Source organism: Aaosphaeria arxii, assembly GCF_010015735.1.
Source record: "Aaosphaeria arxii CBS 175.79 unplaced genomic scaffold BU24scaffold_8, whole genome shotgun sequence".
NCBI classification, from domain to species: Eukaryota; Fungi; Ascomycota; class Dothideomycetes; order Pleosporales; genus Aaosphaeria; species Aaosphaeria arxii.
Genome location: NW_022983481.1, coordinates 1654061 through 1672170, shown reverse-complemented (window position 1 = coordinate 1672170; position 18110 = coordinate 1654061). Strand labels below are relative to the sequence as shown.

General features: G+C 49.5%; 8 protein-coding genes across 8 annotated transcripts; 5 read left to right on the top strand and 3 right to left on the bottom strand.

The window, feature by feature from the left end:
• The first annotated feature begins 112 nt into the window (after positions 1–112).
• On the top strand, positions 113–2099 carry BU24DRAFT_276493 (uncharacterized protein). Its single transcript, XM_033522653.1, has 2 exons — positions 113–165; positions 216–2099. Exon 2 carries the CDS (start codon positions 361–363, stop codon positions 1969–1971), a length of 1611 nt encoding a protein of 536 aa, XP_033380735.1. The 5' UTR covers positions 113–165; positions 216–360; the 3' UTR covers positions 1972–2099.
• On the bottom strand, positions 1954–3315 carry BU24DRAFT_453795 (proteasome-domain-containing protein). The gene is made up of 4 exons (XM_033531284.1): positions 3119–3315; positions 2823–3044; positions 2634–2774; positions 1954–2583 (listed from the first exon to the last, which is right to left on the bottom strand). Exons 1-4 carry the CDS (start codon positions 3248–3250, stop codon positions 2227–2229), a joined length of 852 nt encoding a protein of 283 aa, XP_033380734.1. The 5' UTR covers positions 3251–3315; the 3' UTR covers positions 1954–2226.
• An 836-nt stretch (positions 3316–4151) lies between these two features.
• On the top strand, positions 4152–5152 carry BU24DRAFT_276464 (uncharacterized protein). Its single transcript, XM_033522652.1, has one exon. The coding sequence runs from the start codon at positions 4289–4291 to the stop codon at positions 4985–4987; it is 699 nt and encodes a 232-aa protein (XP_033380733.1). The 5' UTR covers positions 4152–4288; the 3' UTR covers positions 4988–5152.
• A 204-nt stretch (positions 5153–5356) lies between these two features.
• Positions 5357–11005, bottom strand: BU24DRAFT_376174 (uncharacterized protein). The gene is made up of 3 exons (XM_033524612.1): positions 8852–11005; positions 6738–8803; positions 5357–6686 (listed from the first exon to the last, which is right to left on the bottom strand). The coding sequence occupies exons 1-3, from the start codon at positions 10512–10514 to the stop codon at positions 5823–5825; spliced, it is 4593 nt and encodes a 1530-aa protein (XP_033380732.1). The 5' UTR covers positions 10515–11005; the 3' UTR covers positions 5357–5822.
• A 462-nt stretch (positions 11006–11467) lies between these two features.
• Positions 11468–12421, top strand: BU24DRAFT_426279 (pre-mRNA branch site protein p14). The gene is made up of 5 exons (XM_033528930.1): positions 11468–11521; positions 11610–11633; positions 11693–11749; positions 11830–11957; positions 12011–12421. Exons 1-5 carry the CDS (start codon positions 11484–11486, stop codon positions 12109–12111), a joined length of 348 nt encoding a protein of 115 aa, XP_033380731.1. The 5' UTR covers positions 11468–11483; the 3' UTR covers positions 12112–12421.
• A 721-nt stretch (positions 12422–13142) lies between these two features.
• On the top strand, positions 13143–14512 carry BU24DRAFT_397523 (ankyrin). Its single transcript, XM_033525347.1, has 4 exons — positions 13143–13263; positions 13323–13488; positions 13561–13728; positions 13784–14512. Coding segments are annotated over exons 1-4 (882 nt in total). The 5' UTR covers positions 13143–13261; the 3' UTR covers positions 14330–14512.
• Positions 14500–16465, bottom strand: BU24DRAFT_426275 (uncharacterized protein). The gene is made up of 3 exons (XM_033528929.1): positions 16288–16465; positions 15831–16138; positions 14500–15779 (listed from the first exon to the last, which is right to left on the bottom strand). Exons 1-3 carry the CDS (start codon positions 16364–16366, stop codon positions 14649–14651), a joined length of 1518 nt encoding a protein of 505 aa, XP_033380729.1. The 5' UTR covers positions 16367–16465; the 3' UTR covers positions 14500–14648.
• A 190-nt stretch (positions 16466–16655) lies between these two features.
• Positions 16656–17552, top strand: BU24DRAFT_465925 (DASH complex, subunit Spc34; the record flags this gene model as incomplete). The annotated part of the gene is made up of 3 exons (XM_033532317.1): positions 16656–16720; positions 16767–17180; positions 17234–17552. The coding sequence occupies 3 exons, from the start codon at positions 16656–16658 to the stop codon at positions 17550–17552; spliced, it is 798 nt and encodes a 265-aa protein (XP_033380728.1).
• Positions 17553–18110: the final 558 nt, after the last annotated feature.

Genomic DNA, 18110 nt, shown 5'->3' with positions numbered 1-18110 from the left:
AGATAAATCTTCCCCACGTTCAAAGTCCGGCATCCGTGTCGGGCACAGACCATTCAACCATGGCGCGTGAGCGCGCGCCTACCTATGCTTGGCAGAAATGTTTCCAACCAAACCACCGACGACTTATTACGACATCGCTCACACCTTCAGCAATTCCCTCTATCTGTAAGCTATAATCCTGTGCTCTCTTCTTCACTGACTGACTCGAAAGAAAGTACCGAAAACCTCATTGCCCGAGGCCTTCCTGTATTTTCTTATCACTGCACCTTTACCTGACCGTACACATGCTCCTACAGCCTGCCGCAAATCCAGGTTCTCCGTTCGCAGTCTGATCGTGTGCTCTCTGCCTCATCCACCGTCATGGACAACCAGCAGTTTCGACGCTTGCTGCTTGCCAACAGCCAGAAAAGCCATGATAGCCAAAATCACAAACCTCCGCCGCCAGCAACGTCGACATCTACGTTGGGCTCACGCAAGCATTCCAACATCCCTATGACCCCACGTCAAGTGGGCCGATCTTCAGTGAATTCTGATTTCGCTCGACAATTGGCTGAACGTAATGCCAGAGGTGCTCATACGAAGAAATGGAAGTCATCGGCACCCAAGGGCGTCAAGCTGGCTGCTGGCTACATCGACCGCACAAAGTTGCGTACAGATGACGACACGGGAGAATTGGCCCAGCGCGTCAAAGCACTAGAAGAAGCGATGAAGCTTGGGCAGATTGACCGCGACACTTTCGATAAGCTCGTCCAAGAGATAACAGATGGTGATATTGATTCCACACATTACGTGAAGGGGCTGGACCGGAAACTGTTGGATCGCATTCGAAAAGGCGAAGACGTGCACGATAGTGCAAAACGGAGCGCGGTGACTCAAGAAGACAAGTCTGACCTTGAAGACGAGTTCGATGAGATTGAGCAACGGGAGCTGGTTCCTTTGAGCAAGGAGGAGATTGAGAAGAAAGGCGAGACCGCACCGCTAGCACCTGTCGCAGGAGCCAAAAGAAACAGGGATGCAATTTTAGCGGAACTCAAAGCGCAGAGAAAGGCAGCCATGGAAGCAGAGGAAGCTGAGCGTGAGAAACATTTTCCTTCTTTAGGACCTGGATTTCGCAAGGTGGGATTCAATGGTGAGACAACAAGGATCGAGGTAGACTCGAAGGGACGTGAGGTACTGATCATCACCGATGCAAACGGTAAGGAGAAGCGAAAGGTCAGGAAAAAGAAAACAGAAGAAACCGTCCCAGAACCACGCTATGACTTGGACGAACCTTCAAACCCAATCAAAATACCCGAGGCACCTGCAGAGACAGAATCCGAAGATGAAGATATCTTCGCTGGGGTAGGGTCGAGCTATAATCCGTTAGTGGACATAGAAGACGGAGATGATTCTTCGTCTGAGGGTGCGACCTCCGATCTTGAAGTCGCAGGTGAAGCAACAAAAGTGAAGCATAAAGGTCAGGAAGCCGTGAAAAGTACTGGAAATGAGGCGTCTCCGTCGACTTCTACATCAATGTTACCCGAACCTTTACCACGTCGCAATTACTTCGGTAGCACTCCCGAATCGACGACATCAAGGCCCTCGGCCGGCGATGCTACTGTCCTTGCAGCACTTAAAAAGGTTCGCACGATGGACCCATCTTCTACTCTTCTCCAAACCGATGAAGAAGCACGCCTCCAGAAGCGAGCGAAAATGCTTGCCGCTAACGATCGTGATATGGAGGATATAGATATGGGATTCGGTAGCAGCCGTTTTGATGATGCCGAGGAGATGGAACGAGACGGCGAAGCTGTCAAGTTCTCGGAATGGAAAGGTTTGGGAGCCGAGGATGAGGACGACGAAGGTGATGGGAGAGGAAGGGGTGCTAGCAAAAGGAAGAGAGGCCCGAAAAAGAAGAAGGGTGACAAGCACAGTGCTCTTGATGTTATGAAAGTAATGGACAGGCAAAAGGAGAACAAGACCCTGGGTTGAGTATTTGCATGCGGTTAATGAGTTTATAAATACCCTCGAGCATATACAAACAGCTCCTTCGCATCTTTCATGGTGTGAAGCCATCATAACTCGTTCATTGTCTAGTGGTGTGTTTGCACTGCATTTATTATACATAATTTCGATCCGCTACCTCTTGTGAAGGGACCTGTAAGCAGCACTCATGCTCAGGGTCGTTCTGCCACGCCCTGTCATTCGGAGACAGTTCGACAATGCCTGGTTCTGTCCAGTAGACCTTCACTCGAGATCCGCTGTGACGTTAGAGAACTCTCCCTTCTCCAACTTCGTCTTCCAGAAGATGGGGTTGGTGTCATTGAAACCATGCTTGACCCAGCCATCCTCCTTCACATGGTACAGATTGATGAAGCCACCAGAGTAGGCGTCACGGTGAGTGGCCGCAAGGATGCTACGTCGTCCGAGCTCCAACGCGTCCTCATCTGACAGATCATATTTGTATTGTGCATCAAGCACACCATATGCGAAAGTCTGACCCGAACCGACGCAGAAAAGGTTGCCTGCTAAACGCGTACCATCGCTATCGATGTAGTAAAGGGCTGGTCCCTCTTGAGGGGTTACACCCGCGCACATTGTACCCTGTCACCGTGTCAATAAAAAGCAAACATGATTATGAATATCTCAAATACCATGCTCAGACCCATGCCCTTATAAGAGTACACTAGGTTCGCGAGGATTTTGGAAGCAGCGGCAACAGAAATGCGACGCTTATGCCGAAGCTCGTGGAGGCGACATTGCATACCCAAATAGGCTAACCAGTATTGACAGTCCTACCTCTAAGTAAGTCTATCATCTCTGCATCGATGGCATATACTTACTGCAGCGCCTCCGGCCATGGTGCCCAATAGACAACTGTTAATCTCTATGACCTTTTTTACTGTTTGACTTGCTATCCAGTTTCCTGCCGTAGCCCTAGAGTCCGTAGCCACGATAATTCCGCCTTTGAATCGGAATGCGAGGGTTGTCGTGCCATGAGCGATCTTTATGGGGCAGTTTGGATTCGAGTAATCGTCTGTCATAGCGCGTAGCCATGATGAAGCCTACACGATGGATAGAATCAGTAAGTAGCTGTAACAATAGGTATGTGATAATAATTATAAGTGCTGCAGCATACCTGGGCGACTGGAGGCAAAGCAAACTTGAGGGACAGCTCTGGGTTTCCGAGAGAGAGCTCCAGCTGCTCCTCTGGCGACTGTCCCTCATCAGCGTGCGCTGGACGAGTGTATTGGGCGACTAGCGAATCCATATATTCGGAAGTGCGGGCGTGATCTAGTCGGAAGAGGATGTAGGTATTAAGAAATCAGTTTGGGTATGTCTCTCGAAAGTAGATGTTTAGAAGTTGTGGTTACTTGTGTTGCAGGAGCTACACAGTACGGACATGCTTGCTTGGCGGGGCGCGCACGGACCCGGCGTATTGTCGTCGTCACTGGCCTGGCTGCCTTCCACAGGATGGCAAAGTGGTAAGTATAGAGTACCTAGGTATTCACCTACCATTCTACGTATGATAGCTGCTTATGTTCCTTATTTATTAACTATTATTAACTTGCTATCAATCGACTATATCTCAAAGCCGCCTACGAGGTGTATCCCCCAATCCCCCTCTAATGTTGTACCATAAAAGCTTTATAAGTTTATAGTCGTTCACCTGCGGGACTTTGTCACGTCGGTCTAAATGTATGCGCAAGCACAATGGAATCGATCCGAGGAATTCATGGTTTTAGTTACGGCTTCACCAGTGAATATTACATTGTAGCATGTTTCTTAGACTCGGCAAGACATTCGTTGTGTGCATGTAGCCATTTGATTCATTCTATCATGTGCCAGATCTCGAGCTCATGTCATGTAAGACATTGTCGAGCAGTTGACCAGATATCCTTACCAGCTCGAGCAATCACCCCAATCATGCCAAAAACGAAACAAGTCCCCTCTTGCTGATATTGAATAACCTGTCGGCCGTCTCAATGCCCGTATACTATCATCATTTGCGAAGACCGGAGACGTCTACGTGACCAGCTTTTGGAACAGCATGCACCTTGAATTTGACTAGCAGAGAAAGAGGTAGAATGAGTTGAAGAAATGAGATATAGAGAGAAGGTCTGCATTCTCTAAAGATTCTTTGTTCTTGATGTTTGGTATGAACCACATACCTTCACTACAACTCCATCAAGTGTCCAGTCAACCATTAGCCAGAAAACCAACTCCTTCTTCTACCTTTATCGGCATACCACGAACCTGGCCTGGATCATTCGATATTACAGGTGCTTTTTGATTCCCTGAAAGTACCATGTGTTGGATTACTTTACTGCCGAAGCGCAAGCAAGTCCCCAAGGGCGGGCTCCACCACCATGATGATCCGAATCGTCACAGCCACAGAAATTATATTCTTCTGAATGAGAGAGGCACATCTCATATAAGACATATTCGTGGAATTGAACGCTCCCTTGTTCCAAGCTTATGTGCTCACGAGCACGAACAATACGACGATCGGAAATTCGATAAAACGGAACCACTCTCGCGCCACAACTTTCAACCTCACCTCTTAGCTCACTCTCGTCGTGTACACAACGGAAAGTTGCATGGCAGTGGTAAAAAGCGAGCCCGAAATTTTGATCAACAGGAAATCCGTACTTCCTCACTTCAAAGGGCAAGGGATTCCTTCCAGCCTGTTAGCACCGGGTTTCAGCCACGGCCTATTTATGCGCCCATAACACCGCTGCAGACACCTGCAATCATGGCACCATCATCCGAACGGGTCCGCCAGGTAACGCGTGCAGCCCTCCAGGAACAAAGGTCAGGAAGAGTCAGGAACTTACGAAGGGTGGCTGGTTACGATATCTTGAGTAGCGATGTGCCGTGGGACTGGAATTGTGTAATCAGTACCGATGCGACTGTTCCAGCAAAATCTAGTGATCGATTTCCGGGAAAACCGACCAAGAAAGAGCTCGGCTATCCGCCATTCGGGCATATGAGCTCATGGATGTAGCGGCAGATAAGAATAGGACCAACATCGATGGTGAGGGTGCAGCTATACCAATGGGCCTTTGATATATATGATACTATCGCTATCACTGCACGAGCGCATGTCGACGAACGTAAGGCGAAAGTTCAATGTCATGCACTGACGATGCATTTGATTTAGAGATTCGGTCTTGTATAGTTCGACTTTGAGTTAGTTTCAAAGCTATCCAAGGGGTAGAAAGTTTAATAATATCATGGTTAGTTCTTCAATCAGTGTTGGGAGATTTGAGTCTACACTAGACATAAATATGCATGATAGTTTTCAGAAATGGACTATCTCAGTTATGTTGTTTACTTGCATGTATCCAGTGTCATTAGATTCCTGCACCACTTGGGAAACCCAAAACCCATTTATGATCTGGTCTTGACTTTCACCTGTTTATATAGCGAAAATATTTGAGTGTTGCTTTGTAACAAGGAGCACACTACGCATTGACGATTGGTGTTGTGTTATTTTACATAACATGTCCAATGTGTGTTGAAGGCTACTCTTATAGAATCAAGGGTTTGAACAGAAACATACTAATCCAGCAATGCTGGCATTACGTTCATGTTCGCCGCAGTTGAACGCCAACAGCCTTGCAAACATCTCGAGGATCCCAATTGGGACACTAATTGGATAGTAAATTATACCTGAAGGGGTATATAATAACGCATGAAACGCCACAAGTCCTTGATGCAAATAAAGGGATACCTGGACCTGAGTATTTGACCCCAAACTCCGTAAATGATTAAACGCAAGCCCAAAATTGAGGATAACAAATTAAACGATAAGGAAGGAAAACGAATGCACACGAACATCATTTGCTGCGCCGCCTTAGTCCGTGCTCCTCGATTTGCAATTGCATTGCAAGCGCTAAGCTTGCTTTGTCTTCTTTATTGCCTAGAGCCGGTGAGGTAGAGGGTGGCTTGACCTCCGAGCCTAGCTCAAGCTTCGCAGTGCTATTTTGTCGTTTCTTTGCAGACTTCGTGACATGGCTGACGTAACAATGCTCAGAAGGTGAGCGCCTTGTTCCCTGGGGATGGCCATTAGCTCGGGAAGAACGTGGCCTTCTTGAAAAGGAGTCATCGTTTTCGTTCTTAACCGGCCGATGGGAAGGAGAAGTGCTCAGTAGTCCTGCAATAGGTGGTGGAGTTACAGTAGGAATAGCCTTCTGGACCGCATTATCGCAGTCTTTTCGGATGGAGGTTGGCGTCGAAGGTCGTGCACCAAGAAATTGAGGATCGATAGGCTCTGCTTGTGATATACCGTCCGATGAACCCTCCGGATGAACCTCAATAGATGAAACAATGGTATCATATGTGGTTGTGGTATCTCGAGACGTTTGTTCTTCGTTGAGACCATCGCTCGATAGCTGGGGGTCGATGGGAAAGCCGCCATCTGTAGACGCCAGAGTTAGGGCCTGCTGTGCAGAATGCACTGCCACGTCGTCGTTGTAATCTTGCTGCGATTGAGGGCGAGCGAGAGGATAGCGGTTGTAATGTGACACCTCCCCATTGATGATGCCAGCGAAAGAATCTCCTTTCAACTTCTTGTTGAGAGCTTCTCCTTCGTCGTTATCGCCACTGATACGGCGCTTCTTGGACATAGACCCTCTGGGTACCGGTGTTTCGGACGCCTTGATAGGATCAATATTGCCATTTTCATCGTGTATACACCGACGCTAGATGAGGTCAGTTTCTGTCTTGCGGGTGAGAGATGGTGGAAAGCTTACCTTGCTTTTACGGCAATCTGCACAGGCCTTGACACGGTTGGACTTGTTTGCCCACGCTTCTGGGTTGATTTCCGTAGAAATCGGAGTTCCAGTTAGTATTGAGCGGGGTTCACTTGCAGGTAATTGGAGGGGCGGCATTGTGATGCTTTCAGCGTCGCTCTGGCGTCGCTTTGCCAGAACAGCTAGCGAGGCGGACGCTGGTGAGCTTGAGACTGATGGCGCAACACTTATGGCCTCATTGGTAGTTACACCAGTTCTTGGCGACTCCACGAGGTCATCTTTATGTTTGCAGCGAATCCGCCGTTTCCTGCAGGCATCACATGCGATGCGTTTGGGGCCAAGCTGGGAGGTTTTTGGAGTAGTAACGTGCTCTCGCGATGGCCGCAGAAACCCTGTCAATGGAAGTACAGAAGCGTCAGATGCAGTCAAAGAAGGTTGAACATCATTCTCTGTATGTGCCAATGGCGGCGATGGCTCCGAGCCTCGTGTCCGCACGTTCCGTGATAAACCCGACTTCAGCGTTTCTCGCAATGCCTCGCGCTCCATTCGTTTTATCTGTGCCGCACTAGTTTTTTTCTCGCCCTTTGGATCAGCCACTTCTGGCAGAGGGGCATCCGGATGGGCCCATGTTGGAATACTCTCGTTGCCTCTCTTCCAAGCCACCCAAACCGCGAACCGTTGTGCGAGAGCCAAAGGCTCACCTTGTCCTTTGGGTATAGATTTCGTAACAGCGTTACGGACAACTTGGGTGATACCATCGATTTTGCCTAGAGATATCAAAACGGTCCTCCAAATATATCTGGAAAGTTCTGGCAGACCATCGAGTTCGGCCTTGGAGTAATAGCGTCTATTGTAATTTTCGGCGCCCAGGTGAGAATTGTGGCCGAATTTCCCAGTCTCGCAGTAGATGGGTACGCTCCGCGGGAAGTGACTGCCATCGAGTAGCATGGTCTCAACTGATGGAGGGATAGGGTCATCCTTTAAGTATTGTAGGAGGGAAAGCCACATAATCTTTTGGAAGAATGGGTAGCGGAATTTCGGCGCTACCTTGGTGTTCTTCTCGATCTCCACGACCTTGATCTGCATCCCGTAGTGAACTCGGGTCAGATAGTTACCTCCAATTACGAGACTATCTTCAGGAGTCCAGACCGCATGTATCCAACCCGACGGGATCAGCATGGTATCCCCAGGAAAGAGATCGACTCGGTAGCATTCCTTTACTTGTTGCCCCAGAAATTCGTGACTCTGTTTTGGGGACAGGCACCACTCCTCATACTTCTTCAAGTTTTGTTTGGTCGGCTGAATGAAGAAAAATGTTTTTCTCCCTTTAACGATGTGATAGTAGACAGAGGAGCCCCCGAAGTCAATGTGGAAATCGGTATAGCAATCTGCAACTGACATAAGGCAGTAGAACTGGACTGGAGGAGCATTGTTCTTATCGTCTTCAGGCCAGACAGAGTCTTGAAGATCCATGTCTCTCACCACTTTGGGACGACGAATGAGCCTACCGAGCTTGCTACGTGAAACTTCCAGGCTGATGACATTGCGCACGGGCTTTTCGCCTTGTTGTTCGTAGTAATCAGCCCATTTGGCCATTGTCCATCGCTTGTCTTCGCCTTCTTGTGCCTTGACGTCGATGACAGGAACCCGTTCGTGTGGCCCATACAAGTCAGATACTCTGCGGACTGTCAAGCCATCTGGTATGACCATATCAATCCGATCCTGTCCATCGTTTGGAACGAGCTCGCAATCATAGTGTTCTTCAAGCCGATGATCTGGCCGTTCTTTGATGCTGGCATCAACATTGCTTTCCATTTTACTGGGCCGAGGATTGTGAGAAGCAGGAATTACGACGGGTTCAGTGAATGCGCACAGCTTCTCTAAAAAATCGGCGTGTACACATTCAGCAGGGAGACGAGCAAAGGATTCTGGGGTGAACTCCATATCGCCATTTTTGAAAGCCTGGATGTAGTGATGCTCTGGATTGTCATCGGAAGTCTTCAATATTCCTTCGTTTAGTCCAGCATAGTCAACAGCAGTGTGAGCTCTACCCGACTTGCGCACTTCTGAATGAATATTAGCATATTTATGTATACCAGGCCGAGATAACGTACTCGTAGTATCGCCGTATTTTGGTTTGCAGGTATTGCAGTAGAACTTATCAATCTCTCTCACTTCACGTTCGCTCTTGAAGCCTGCGCAAACGAAGTGAAACCACCCTTTGCAGCCATCACAACTGATCCACTGTTCTCCGTCTCCAATCATGGTATCTGATTCACTGGAGCGGCAGCCGGCGCAAATCGTGGCTTGGCCAAATGTCTCATCCTGATGATTTGTCTGGTTGTCCACCGTCGTTCGAGGCATGCCATTGTTCTCGATTTGTTGAACGGGAACAGATCGTGCACGGGAAATGGCGACGGGGGGTTCGTGGTCTTGACCTGAGCGATTTAATAATGTAGAATGCGAGAATCTTCGAGCATGTAACCCCGATTCCTGCAAGGTGTGAGTAGCTAGAGAATTGCCACCATAATTGGAACGAAGCGTGTCTGTTCTGTCAGCCGGAAGGCTCTGCGGGGATTGAAGTTGGTCCTGCGCCATTGCTGTACCACTTGTTGGTGCCAGCGGTGGCGAAGTTTTGGGCTTTGGTGTAGACTTTTTACGCCTACTGGTCCCCGAACTTGTACGGGGCCCACGAGGTTTCCCCTTTGGCCAACCTTGATGCCTCTTCGGCTTTTTATCCTCGATAGCCTGGGAAACAGCTTCTGTTCGACGTATTGTAATGCCTATTGAATCATCGGGTGGTGTGTGCGTTTGGATGGTTGTACTTGTGCCAGTTTCATCTACTTTCACAACGGGAACGGATTGGCCATTGGAGGTGGGAACAATCTCAAATGGGGCTGGACCAAACCCATAAACTGGCGGATCCGTCTTGGAGGCCCTCGCTTCCTGCAATATGCCGGTATCATTAAGGTGTTGATTGTGCGAAATGACGACGGTATTGTGAAGGGCATGGGGTTGGGCATGCGGAATTTGCGAAGAGCTGATCGCATGGTGAAAATCAAGGAGCAATTGCGCATCCGACAACCTTTTGGCGGTACTCTCTTCCGGTGCGCGAACCGTGGCCGAGTTAGAATGGTATATATGCATGTCTTGATCCACCATTTGCTCGACGTTGTAGGACCATGACGGCCCATGACTAGTAGCGGGACGTGAGGAATGCGGTCCATGATTTTGAGGAGACAGCATAAATTCGGAACGGGCACGTTTTGAAGGCCTGTCACTATAGGAAAAGACATTTCCCTCAACTGGCGCGCGAGATGACGCAGTGAGAGCGGGCGCATTTCGGTCGGTGACGGCACGCAAAGGGGAATCAGGACCCTGAGGACGACGCCGCCCTGAGATAGAAGAAGAATGATCGGGGTGAATTGACGAGGTGGCAGCGCTTGCTAGTGTTTCTATCGGAGATCCCAGTGCAGGTTCGATGTGTGTTTGCGAGCGCTGGTGAGGCACCGAGCTTAGAGGCGAAGAGTAGGACCCGGCTGGAGGGCTCAGGAGCAAGCTAGATGGACGCGCTTCATCGCGGTAAAGTGTATGATGCGTGACTACATATGTATTGTTATCCTGGGCCCGGGTAACGAGCTTGCCGCCGGCGGGGTCTGCTGAAGCAGGTTGTATAGGATACAGCACGGGCGACAGCGGTTCGTAGGTCGGCGGTGGAGGAGTAGCAGAACGCAGCGGGGTTTGCCTGTACTGCGATTTGAAGGAGGAAACCCTCATTGTGAATGACTGCGAGTACGGCGCGTTGATTGAAGGGAGAAGGTATCTGATCGTCGGAGGTGCGGTCTCGAAGCAGGCGTCTCAGGTGGACTACAGGCCAGCGGCGCTGGCACGACGGACGGTATAGGCGAGCGCCAGAGACAGCATGTCCTTGAGAAGTAGGCGAGAGAAGGGCGAAAAGCGGACGGGAAGTATGTGGTGCTGGTGGTGGGATGGAAGGCGCTGGGTTGGATTGACTGCGGGAATGAGGTCGCGGGGGAATTATTATGGATGGGTCTGTACGTAGGTTGAGCAAGGACCCGCGAACCAGCCAACGGCGCGCAACGCCTGGGCGGGTTGCAGTGATTGTGGGTCGCGTATGCGCGGGACGCAGAGTCGAGAAGCTGAAGAGCAACAATAAAGGAGAGGAGTAATGGGTTGAGAGAGCAATGCGATGCAATGCAATAATGCGGAGGAGGATGGAGTGGAGGAGGGGAGTGATGAGTGAAGGCGCGAGGTCCGCAGCCATTCGCTGGGGAGATCCGGCCTCGACATCAACTCCGTAAGTACCAAAGTACCTAGGTAGAGCACGAGGTAACTAGGCCCCTGGCATATTATGACATTGATACAGCAGCCATTCATGTATTTTGTTTTACTGCACCATCAAATGATTTTTATTATTATATTCATCCTGCGCTATCAGTATTGGATGCTACGAGGTGAAAGTACATTACATGTCTCGTAGGTACCTGGGTACCTAGGTATGTATACCAGTACAACAATCTTGCCTAAACGGGGAGATTCGCCTGATTACATAATGGAGATCTTGCGCATAGGTTCCTTCCCTCATTCACCACCACCACCATCTGAACGCATCCAACTCAATCTTCCCTCTCTCTCCTCGCCCGCCGTTCAACGACCTGCCATCTTCTGAACCTCCATCCAGAAGTACAGTTATTCACATCCACATCTTCCACACGACACCAAAGTATGAGTCGCGGCGGAAAGCTTGCCCCAGAAGTGAACCGGTATGATACCCTGCACCACCTTGGTATGCCGTCCAATACCGCGGACGGTACCTTGCGCGACCCCTGCTAACTTCAATGTGTGACACAGAGCTCTATTCGTGAAGAATCTGAGGTGAGTGGCCTATATTTGTATTTGAAACTTGCGACTGCAGTACACTCACGAACAACTAGCTTCAACGTATCTGCGGAGGAACTCTTTGATCTCTTCGGAAAGTTCGGACCTGTGCGGTAAGCACCTACTCCTGCCAGCCGCCTTCGCCTGGAACTGTGTATACTATAAGGGGACACCAAGCTGACTATCGTTGCAGCCAAATCCGCCAGGGCATTGCCAACAATACCAAAGGCACTGCATTCGTGGTGTATGAGGACGTGATGGATGCGAAGCAAGCCTGCGACAAGCTCAACGGGTTCAACTTTCAGAATCGCTATCTTGTCGGTTCGTGATTCGCTGCTCTAACACGCGGGCTTTTTATGTTAATGATATTACAGTTCTCTACCATCAGCCCGATAAGATGGCAAAGGCGCAGAGTGATCTCGCAGAGCGCCAGCACAACCTCGAAAACCTTAAACGCCAACACGGTATCGATTAGCATGAGGCGAGGCCCACGGAGAAACTAATTACAATACAAGACAAGAGCAATGTCGACTCTCCTGTGGGCCTCAAACGTGCACGACAACCAGCACCGCCGGTGATCACTAGCACACGTACCCCAACGAGCACTTCCATGACGGGAACCCGCATGGCAATGTCGCATCGGGGCTCGAAGCTCCAAGGAAGTCGCACCTGCGACTGGCGGGGCATCAAGCTGCCCACCAAATGGTTATCAAATGGGATACATCGGTTGGCGTTAAAGAGAGCATGATGTTAACGACTTGACGGATAGCTAAGCTTTCATATCGGAGACATTTATAGGGCTCTGGTAACATCGAAGACAACTGAAGATACGTGCCTTCGGTTCATCTTGCGTGGGGTTTGAAGCTGATTCCTTTACTTGCTTGTCATCGAGTCTGGTCTAAGCCAGTGACTCGGCATCGATTAATCAGTCGAATTCAATTCGTTCCCTTACAGCATGAATATCTGCAAATTGCCGTCGCTAATCGAAGATAATTCTCCACAGAGCGCGAGCTCGACCCTTTAGTGATCCCTGGTCATGACAGTTGTTTCCACTTTGACTGCTTGGACGAACTAGGCAAAACTGAATTCAGCGGGTCAATGGTGATAATTAGCTTACTTTTGATACAAGCACTACTGGTGACTGTAGACGACACAACTACTATGAGGCATTCGCTTTTGCGAACGCTGGACTGACGGATCACGAGCAAGTATATGATAAGAATAGGTGCCTCTCAGCTCTCCACGTGCCCACCTAGTAGGTAATTATCTCCTCCCGAAGCTCGGCAGTGATGAGAATAATGTCTGCGCTTGTCCAAGGCTAGATCTTTATATATTCAAGTTATTGAATTTAATTCCTCCGTTCTTTTCTAAATCATATGCGTACTGTGTAGATTCCCCGAGAGATTGATGAGTCTTGCCCATTGAGGTATACCTATGGCACCTTAAGCAATTGGGATGCTGCTAATATTAGTCCGTGCCGTCTCCCCCGAAACTCCGCAGATGTACCTGGAAACAGAGCAACGCGCACCTCCATTACCTGATCCTTATACACAGCTTCATCTGACGCATCGGCGCCTTTCGCATGCGGTACTATATTGCCCAAGCCATGCTCACTTCTGCTTATCATGTTTGTGACTACCTACTTATGAATGGATACAAAGAAACCTTGAAGCTGACCGCACTCAGGATTGACGTACCACGACGTCTGCGTCGCGCAATCCTTTTGAATGACCTCTCTCTTGTCAAGCGAATTATACGCAACAATCCAACTTATCTACGCAATCCAGACTTTGATGATAAAAGCAATACCTCATTGCACCTCGCGGCCAAACATGGGTACATACTGATTGCCGTACGTTCATTCTTACCCCGCAGACGACGCGAATGCAATGGAACGATCAATGACTAAAGCTGCCTACCATAGGAATTTCTCATTGAGTCGGGGCACGAGAATGATCTTCTGAGCAGAAACAATGATTGGGAAACGCCTCTTATGTTGGCCGCACTTGCAGGGAAAGAGGATATGGGTGTCATGCTTGCGAAACGTTTCCCTGAATGTGTACCCTACCGCAACAAGAACGGATTGGACGCGGTAAGACTCAACCCTTCTCTCGAACCCTTCAGGTGGCATTGCTTACCTGTTATAGCTCATGCTCTCGTGTAAATCAGGATCAGGGACACTCCATCTTATTCCCACGCTTCTCAATGTCGCCCCTCAGATACTCACGTCCAGTGATGAAACCGGCAATACTGCTCTGCACCACGCGTCTGCAGCAGGAGAGCTGAAAGCACTCCGAATGCTGCTACAGTATGGGGCTAATCCTTTGGCCCAGAATGCTTACTCATGGACTCCTGTACATTACTCTGCGACACCTGCCGCCGAGGCATACTTTAAGACCTTGATAATCGAGTTCGAGAAGAAGAAAGCGGAGGATGCACGAGAAAAGAAGGAAAGAGAACGACAGCGGAATGCGGGCGTCAGACTTGTCACAAACGAAGAAACTATACAGGGGATGCAGGTTGTGGATGACAGGCTACGAGCGAGGGACGACGCAGCCATCGCCGGTCTGCCAGCCCCTGGCATGGACTGGTCGCCAGTAGAGAGGAGACGTGCAATGACGCCTACAGAAGGAAGAAGCGGTTGGATACTCAATGCCGATGGAAGCAGACCAAGAGCAGGGAGTGGTGGCTGAATAGCCTTGCATGCACTACAGTTTACCGCAGCAAACACGTGCAATAAACAGGCGTGATGCTATGCGTATAGTGAGGCGATAATATTACTCATCACATCAGTTCGTGAATAGAACGACCTATAAGCATGCATAGAAGTCTATGTTACTGTGGATGGCCGAAATATCATACTGTCCGTTCTCGTTACAATGATTCGATTATTGGTGATTTTGTGATCCACTATGAAGCTAATCTAATCAAGCTCATGGCCCGGTCTGCGAAAGGCTATCGTACACAGCTAGTGCTGCTCCTTTGAAGGAGGAAATTCAGCAATCAAGATGTCTATAGGCCGTCGAAATCACCAGCTGCATCATCCTCGTCAATATCCCCCTCCTGAATCTCTTTGGCAAGCTCCCGTTCTCGCTCTCGCGCTTCCTGTGCATTCTTGAGTTCTAACCTATGCTGGTTCATGGGATAACGCATGGCCTTGACACACTCATCGTGGAGCGCCAGACAGGCTTGAATGCGCTCGTGGAAAGCCTCGCCCGGTTCGCGAGTGGCATAAACGTCGCCAGCTTGTTTTGTCTGCATGAATCCCTTCTCGTGGTCGATAGAAGCCTCAATGACACCATCACGTATAGCTTTTGCAACTATGTACTCAGCTGACTCCTCACTCTCCAAGCCGAGTCGAATGCAGATATCTCTCAGAGAGATGCGTGAATAGGAAAGGGAGAGCATCCGAATGCCAGTTTTGATAACGTTCTGGCGGAGTCGTAGGATCAACGTGTACGTCCCATCACGATGGAAAGTGGAAGCGAACGTCTGGACGATCTTGAGGAACCCTTGGAGATCACCGACACGGACGGCTTGAATCAGGCGGAAGTAGGGCTCGAGCGCACGTTCGAGGCGAGGCTGGCTGAATGTTGCTCGGTCGGGTATATCGCCCATGAGAAGCTCTACAACTACCAACAACTTCGTGGATGCCTGATAAAATCCAGTAGCAACATTGTTTGTGGGCGATTTCCGAGTTGCGCTTGTGAGGTGCTCGTGTGCCTCGGTGTAAGAGAGTTGGATTGCCCGTATGCGTCCTAGGTAGTAGAGGTATCGCGCAACCTGGTTGTTTGGCGCGGATGCGGGAAACTGAGTTTGTGCCACTAGGAGATCTGCTTGCGTGATATCCGCAGTGGATATGTAGTTTCGTAGGAGCAGTGTCGTGACAGAAGCTTGTGTATCTTGATCCTTCCTGAGGACTGAACTGCGAAGTGCAGCGAGAAGTTTTCCTCGAATGGCTATCACGGGAGACTGTTTGGAAGGCGGTTTCGGGTCCAGTTCCTCGTGGAACAATGAGAAGTAAAAGTAGGCCTTTGCGGCCAGAGAGTCAAGTGTTCGTCGATTCAGCTCGCGTACTTTGTCGACTAGATTCGATGAGAACTCGGCACCATCCTCTATGTCCTTCTGGTCATATAGATATACCTATTTGGAGATCAGCACTGTAGCTTGAGTGAGTATGGTGGGGGGAACGACCTGTATGAGGATGGCTATATATACATCGACCTCAGGTAATGGTTCTTTGGGATTCGCCTTATTAGCCTGTATTTCCTGCTTGTATTGGGACACCACGGCTTGTATAGCCTCGCCGTCCATCCCAGTTGCCTCCATGAGCACTCTACCCGTCGGACTACTTGGGCTGTACGTCAAGACGATCACGGAACAAAGAACTCTATCAGTGAGCCGTTTCCGCACTGACGATATCGAGCGAAGAGCCCTCAGCGTAAACCGGGCGTCGAACTGAGTAACGGCGCGTTCGAGAAGAGTGAAGTTGGCTCGGATATCTTGAATGAATGGGTCAGCTCGAGTGGGATCAACAAGCCCGACAGCGGCGAAGTACATAACATGCACTTGTACACCTCGGGGCTGATGGAGTGGATGTAAAGGTTGATATGAATGTGGTATCAAGATTATGCTGTGAATAATTACTTACCGGCGACAACCTTTTGCTCAACCTGTTCAGTTGTGGGCTGCTCGCCCTCAACAAGCACACCCTCCATACTGTCAGCCATGATGGAGGCTGTTTGCGCAGTACTTCGACGTGGAGATGGAATTAAGGGCGAAGCAGGAGAGACTCGAGCGGGAAGATATTTGCAAAAGATAGGTGAATGCCGTTGGTGATGACGGACGACGTTGGAAGGCGGAAGCTCAGGTAGGTAGAGCTGCGACGGGGGGCGACCACGTGACGACACCGCGGACACCGTGCCAAGCCTTCCCTCGTCAATTGGGGTTTGTTTACCTCGTATAATTGGATCCCCGCCATTCAAGGCCTGATGTACACCTACAGATCATGCAATCGCCATGAAAATGCTAGATGCTCACATAGACCAGATATCGCTATGCGCTGCTTCTATTGCAGATCTACCGTGAGCATCCCTATCCAAAAATATGCTATGTTACTAAAACTTTCAGTTTTCCCCCACCGAAGATCTTTACAAATGCACTGCTCCAGCCTCATGATATCACAGCTCTAATACGCGACACTGAGCTGCATGAACGTGCACTGTTTTCTGTCCCACCGCCTCCTCCGGCTCTCAAAGCACAGGACCCGACCTCGACCTCGAATCGCCGGAACACAACTTTCAATGTAAATGGAGGTGATGGGAACATTATTGCTGGCGGCGGCGCGAACGCCGTGAGAGCACCGCGAAGAAATACTGCAGTAGCAGCGGTACTCGGTACGGAGCTAGTTGAGAGAATCCGAAGAGGCGGTGGAGGTGGTGCAGGCTCAGGAGTGGGATATCGATCCTATGATAGCACCAACAGGCAATCAGAGGTGGACGTCGAAACACTGCTGGAGGGGGCAGAGAAACTTCTTGGTGTATAGTTCGTATATGGTTTCCACCGACTATCACAACGACTAACATACGGTTCAATAGCCCTATTCCAGGCGCAAGAGAGCGAATCGCAGGCCTGCGACAACGACATAACCGACTTCAAGACTCCATTGAACATTACGAGTATCGAATTTCTGAGCAGGTGGCTCAATTAGATAAGGTTTACTCTGACCGAGCACGAGACTACGATAACGAGCTTGACGACACAAACGTAGATTCTGACCCACCTGCTTTCGTACCAATGACCGAGGAGGATCTCAAGAAGGAGGAGGAAGAAGTCAGATTCCTGGAAAGAAAGAGAAAGGGACTGGAAGATCGTGTTCATAACATGAACCGTGACATTTCGGGGGTTTTGAGGTAGTTCGCGACAACGCGCGATCCCCTAAGCATAAGGATTGTTCCCTCCAGCTACTCTACTACCCTATATTCAAATTACTGCCACAGCCGGGCCTTGGCGAGTAGCGGCTAAGGGAATGGAAAGTCACGCTTAAGTCTGAGAGACCGACTTAGAGCTGATCGCAGGATGATTTCGTTTGCGGCAAACCTCGCGTGGTCATCACAAGGTGGGAGACACGACAGCATCAGGGTGTGGTTACTCGTATACTGACCACCTAAATAGGTTTTACTTTGTGCTTGGTATAATTGCCTCACGATAAATGTCTATCTTCGTTTCAGCAGAGGGTGTTGAACATACATTCAACTGACCTCTGGTCCACAATCTACTTTATGATTGACCTATGTCTTGCAAAGGAACAAGAGACTTGCGTGGCTAATGCCCGTGCATTTGCGCAGAATGTGCTGGCTGGACCAAAATTGTAATGTCATCATCAAGATCCCTCTTCCGGTTTGTGAAACCGTACTTTCGACGGGCTTTATCAAAGGTTCAATGGCAGCTTCACTCGGCAGGACATCGAGTTCA

Excerpts from the sequence above, each read along its gene's own strand:
- BU24DRAFT_276493 (XM_033522653.1), top strand. The coding sequence starts at position 361 with ATGGACAACCAGCAGTTTCGACGCTTGCTGCTTGCCAACAGCCAGAAA.
- BU24DRAFT_453795 (XM_033531284.1), bottom strand. The coding sequence starts at position 3,250 with ATGGATTCGCTAGTCGCCCAATACACTCGTCCAGCGCACGCTGATGAG. Across the intron at positions 3,045-3,118 it reads CTTTGCCTCCAGTCGCCCAG|GCTTCATCATGGCTACGCGC; the intron begins GTATGCTGCAGC and ends TCCATCGTGTAG. Across the intron at positions 2,584-2,633 it reads AGGGCATGGGTCTGAGCATG|GGTACAATGTGCGCGGGTGT; the intron begins GTATTTGAGATA and ends ACACGGTGACAG.
- BU24DRAFT_276464 (XM_033522652.1), top strand. The coding sequence starts at position 4,289 with ATGTGTTGGATTACTTTACTGCCGAAGCGCAAGCAAGTCCCCAAGGGC.
- BU24DRAFT_376174 (XM_033524612.1), bottom strand. The coding sequence starts at position 10,514 with ATGAGGGTTTCCTCCTTCAAATCGCAGTACAGGCAAACCCCGCTGCGT. Across the intron at positions 8,804-8,851 it reads AAAATACGGCGATACTACGA|AAGTGCGCAAGTCGGGTAGA; the intron begins GTACGTTATCTC and ends ATATTCATTCAG. Across the intron at positions 6,687-6,737 it reads CAGATTGCCGTAAAAGCAAG|CGTCGGTGTATACACGATGA; the intron begins GTAAGCTTTCCA and ends GACCTCATCTAG.
- BU24DRAFT_426279 (XM_033528930.1), top strand. The coding sequence starts at position 11,484 with ATGAGTCGCGGCGGAAAGCTTGCCCCAGAAGTGAACCG. Across the intron at positions 11,634-11,692 it reads CTATTCGTGAAGAATCTGAG|CTTCAACGTATCTGCGGAGG; the intron begins GTGAGTGGCCTA and ends ACGAACAACTAG. Across the intron at positions 11,750-11,829 it reads GGAAAGTTCGGACCTGTGCG|CCAAATCCGCCAGGGCATTG; the intron begins GTAAGCACCTAC and ends CTATCGTTGCAG.
- BU24DRAFT_397523 (XM_033525347.1), top strand. Across the intron at positions 13,489-13,560 it reads ATGGGTACATACTGATTGCC|GAATTTCTCATTGAGTCGGG; the intron begins GTACGTTCATTC and ends TGCCTACCATAG. Across the intron at positions 13,729-13,783 it reads ACAAGAACGGATTGGACGCG|CTCATGCTCTCGTGTAAATC; the intron begins GTAAGACTCAAC and ends TACCTGTTATAG.
- BU24DRAFT_426275 (XM_033528929.1), bottom strand. The coding sequence starts at position 16,366 with ATGGCTGACAGTATGGAGGGTGTGCTTGTTGAGGGCGAGCAGCCCACA. Across the intron at positions 16,139-16,287 it reads TGAGCAAAAGGTTGTCGCCG|ATATCCGAGCCAACTTCACT; the intron begins GTAAGTAATTAT and ends CATTCATTCAAG. Across the intron at positions 15,780-15,830 it reads ATATAGCCATCCTCATACAG|GTATATCTATATGACCAGAA; the intron begins GTCGTTCCCCCC and ends ATCTCCAAATAG.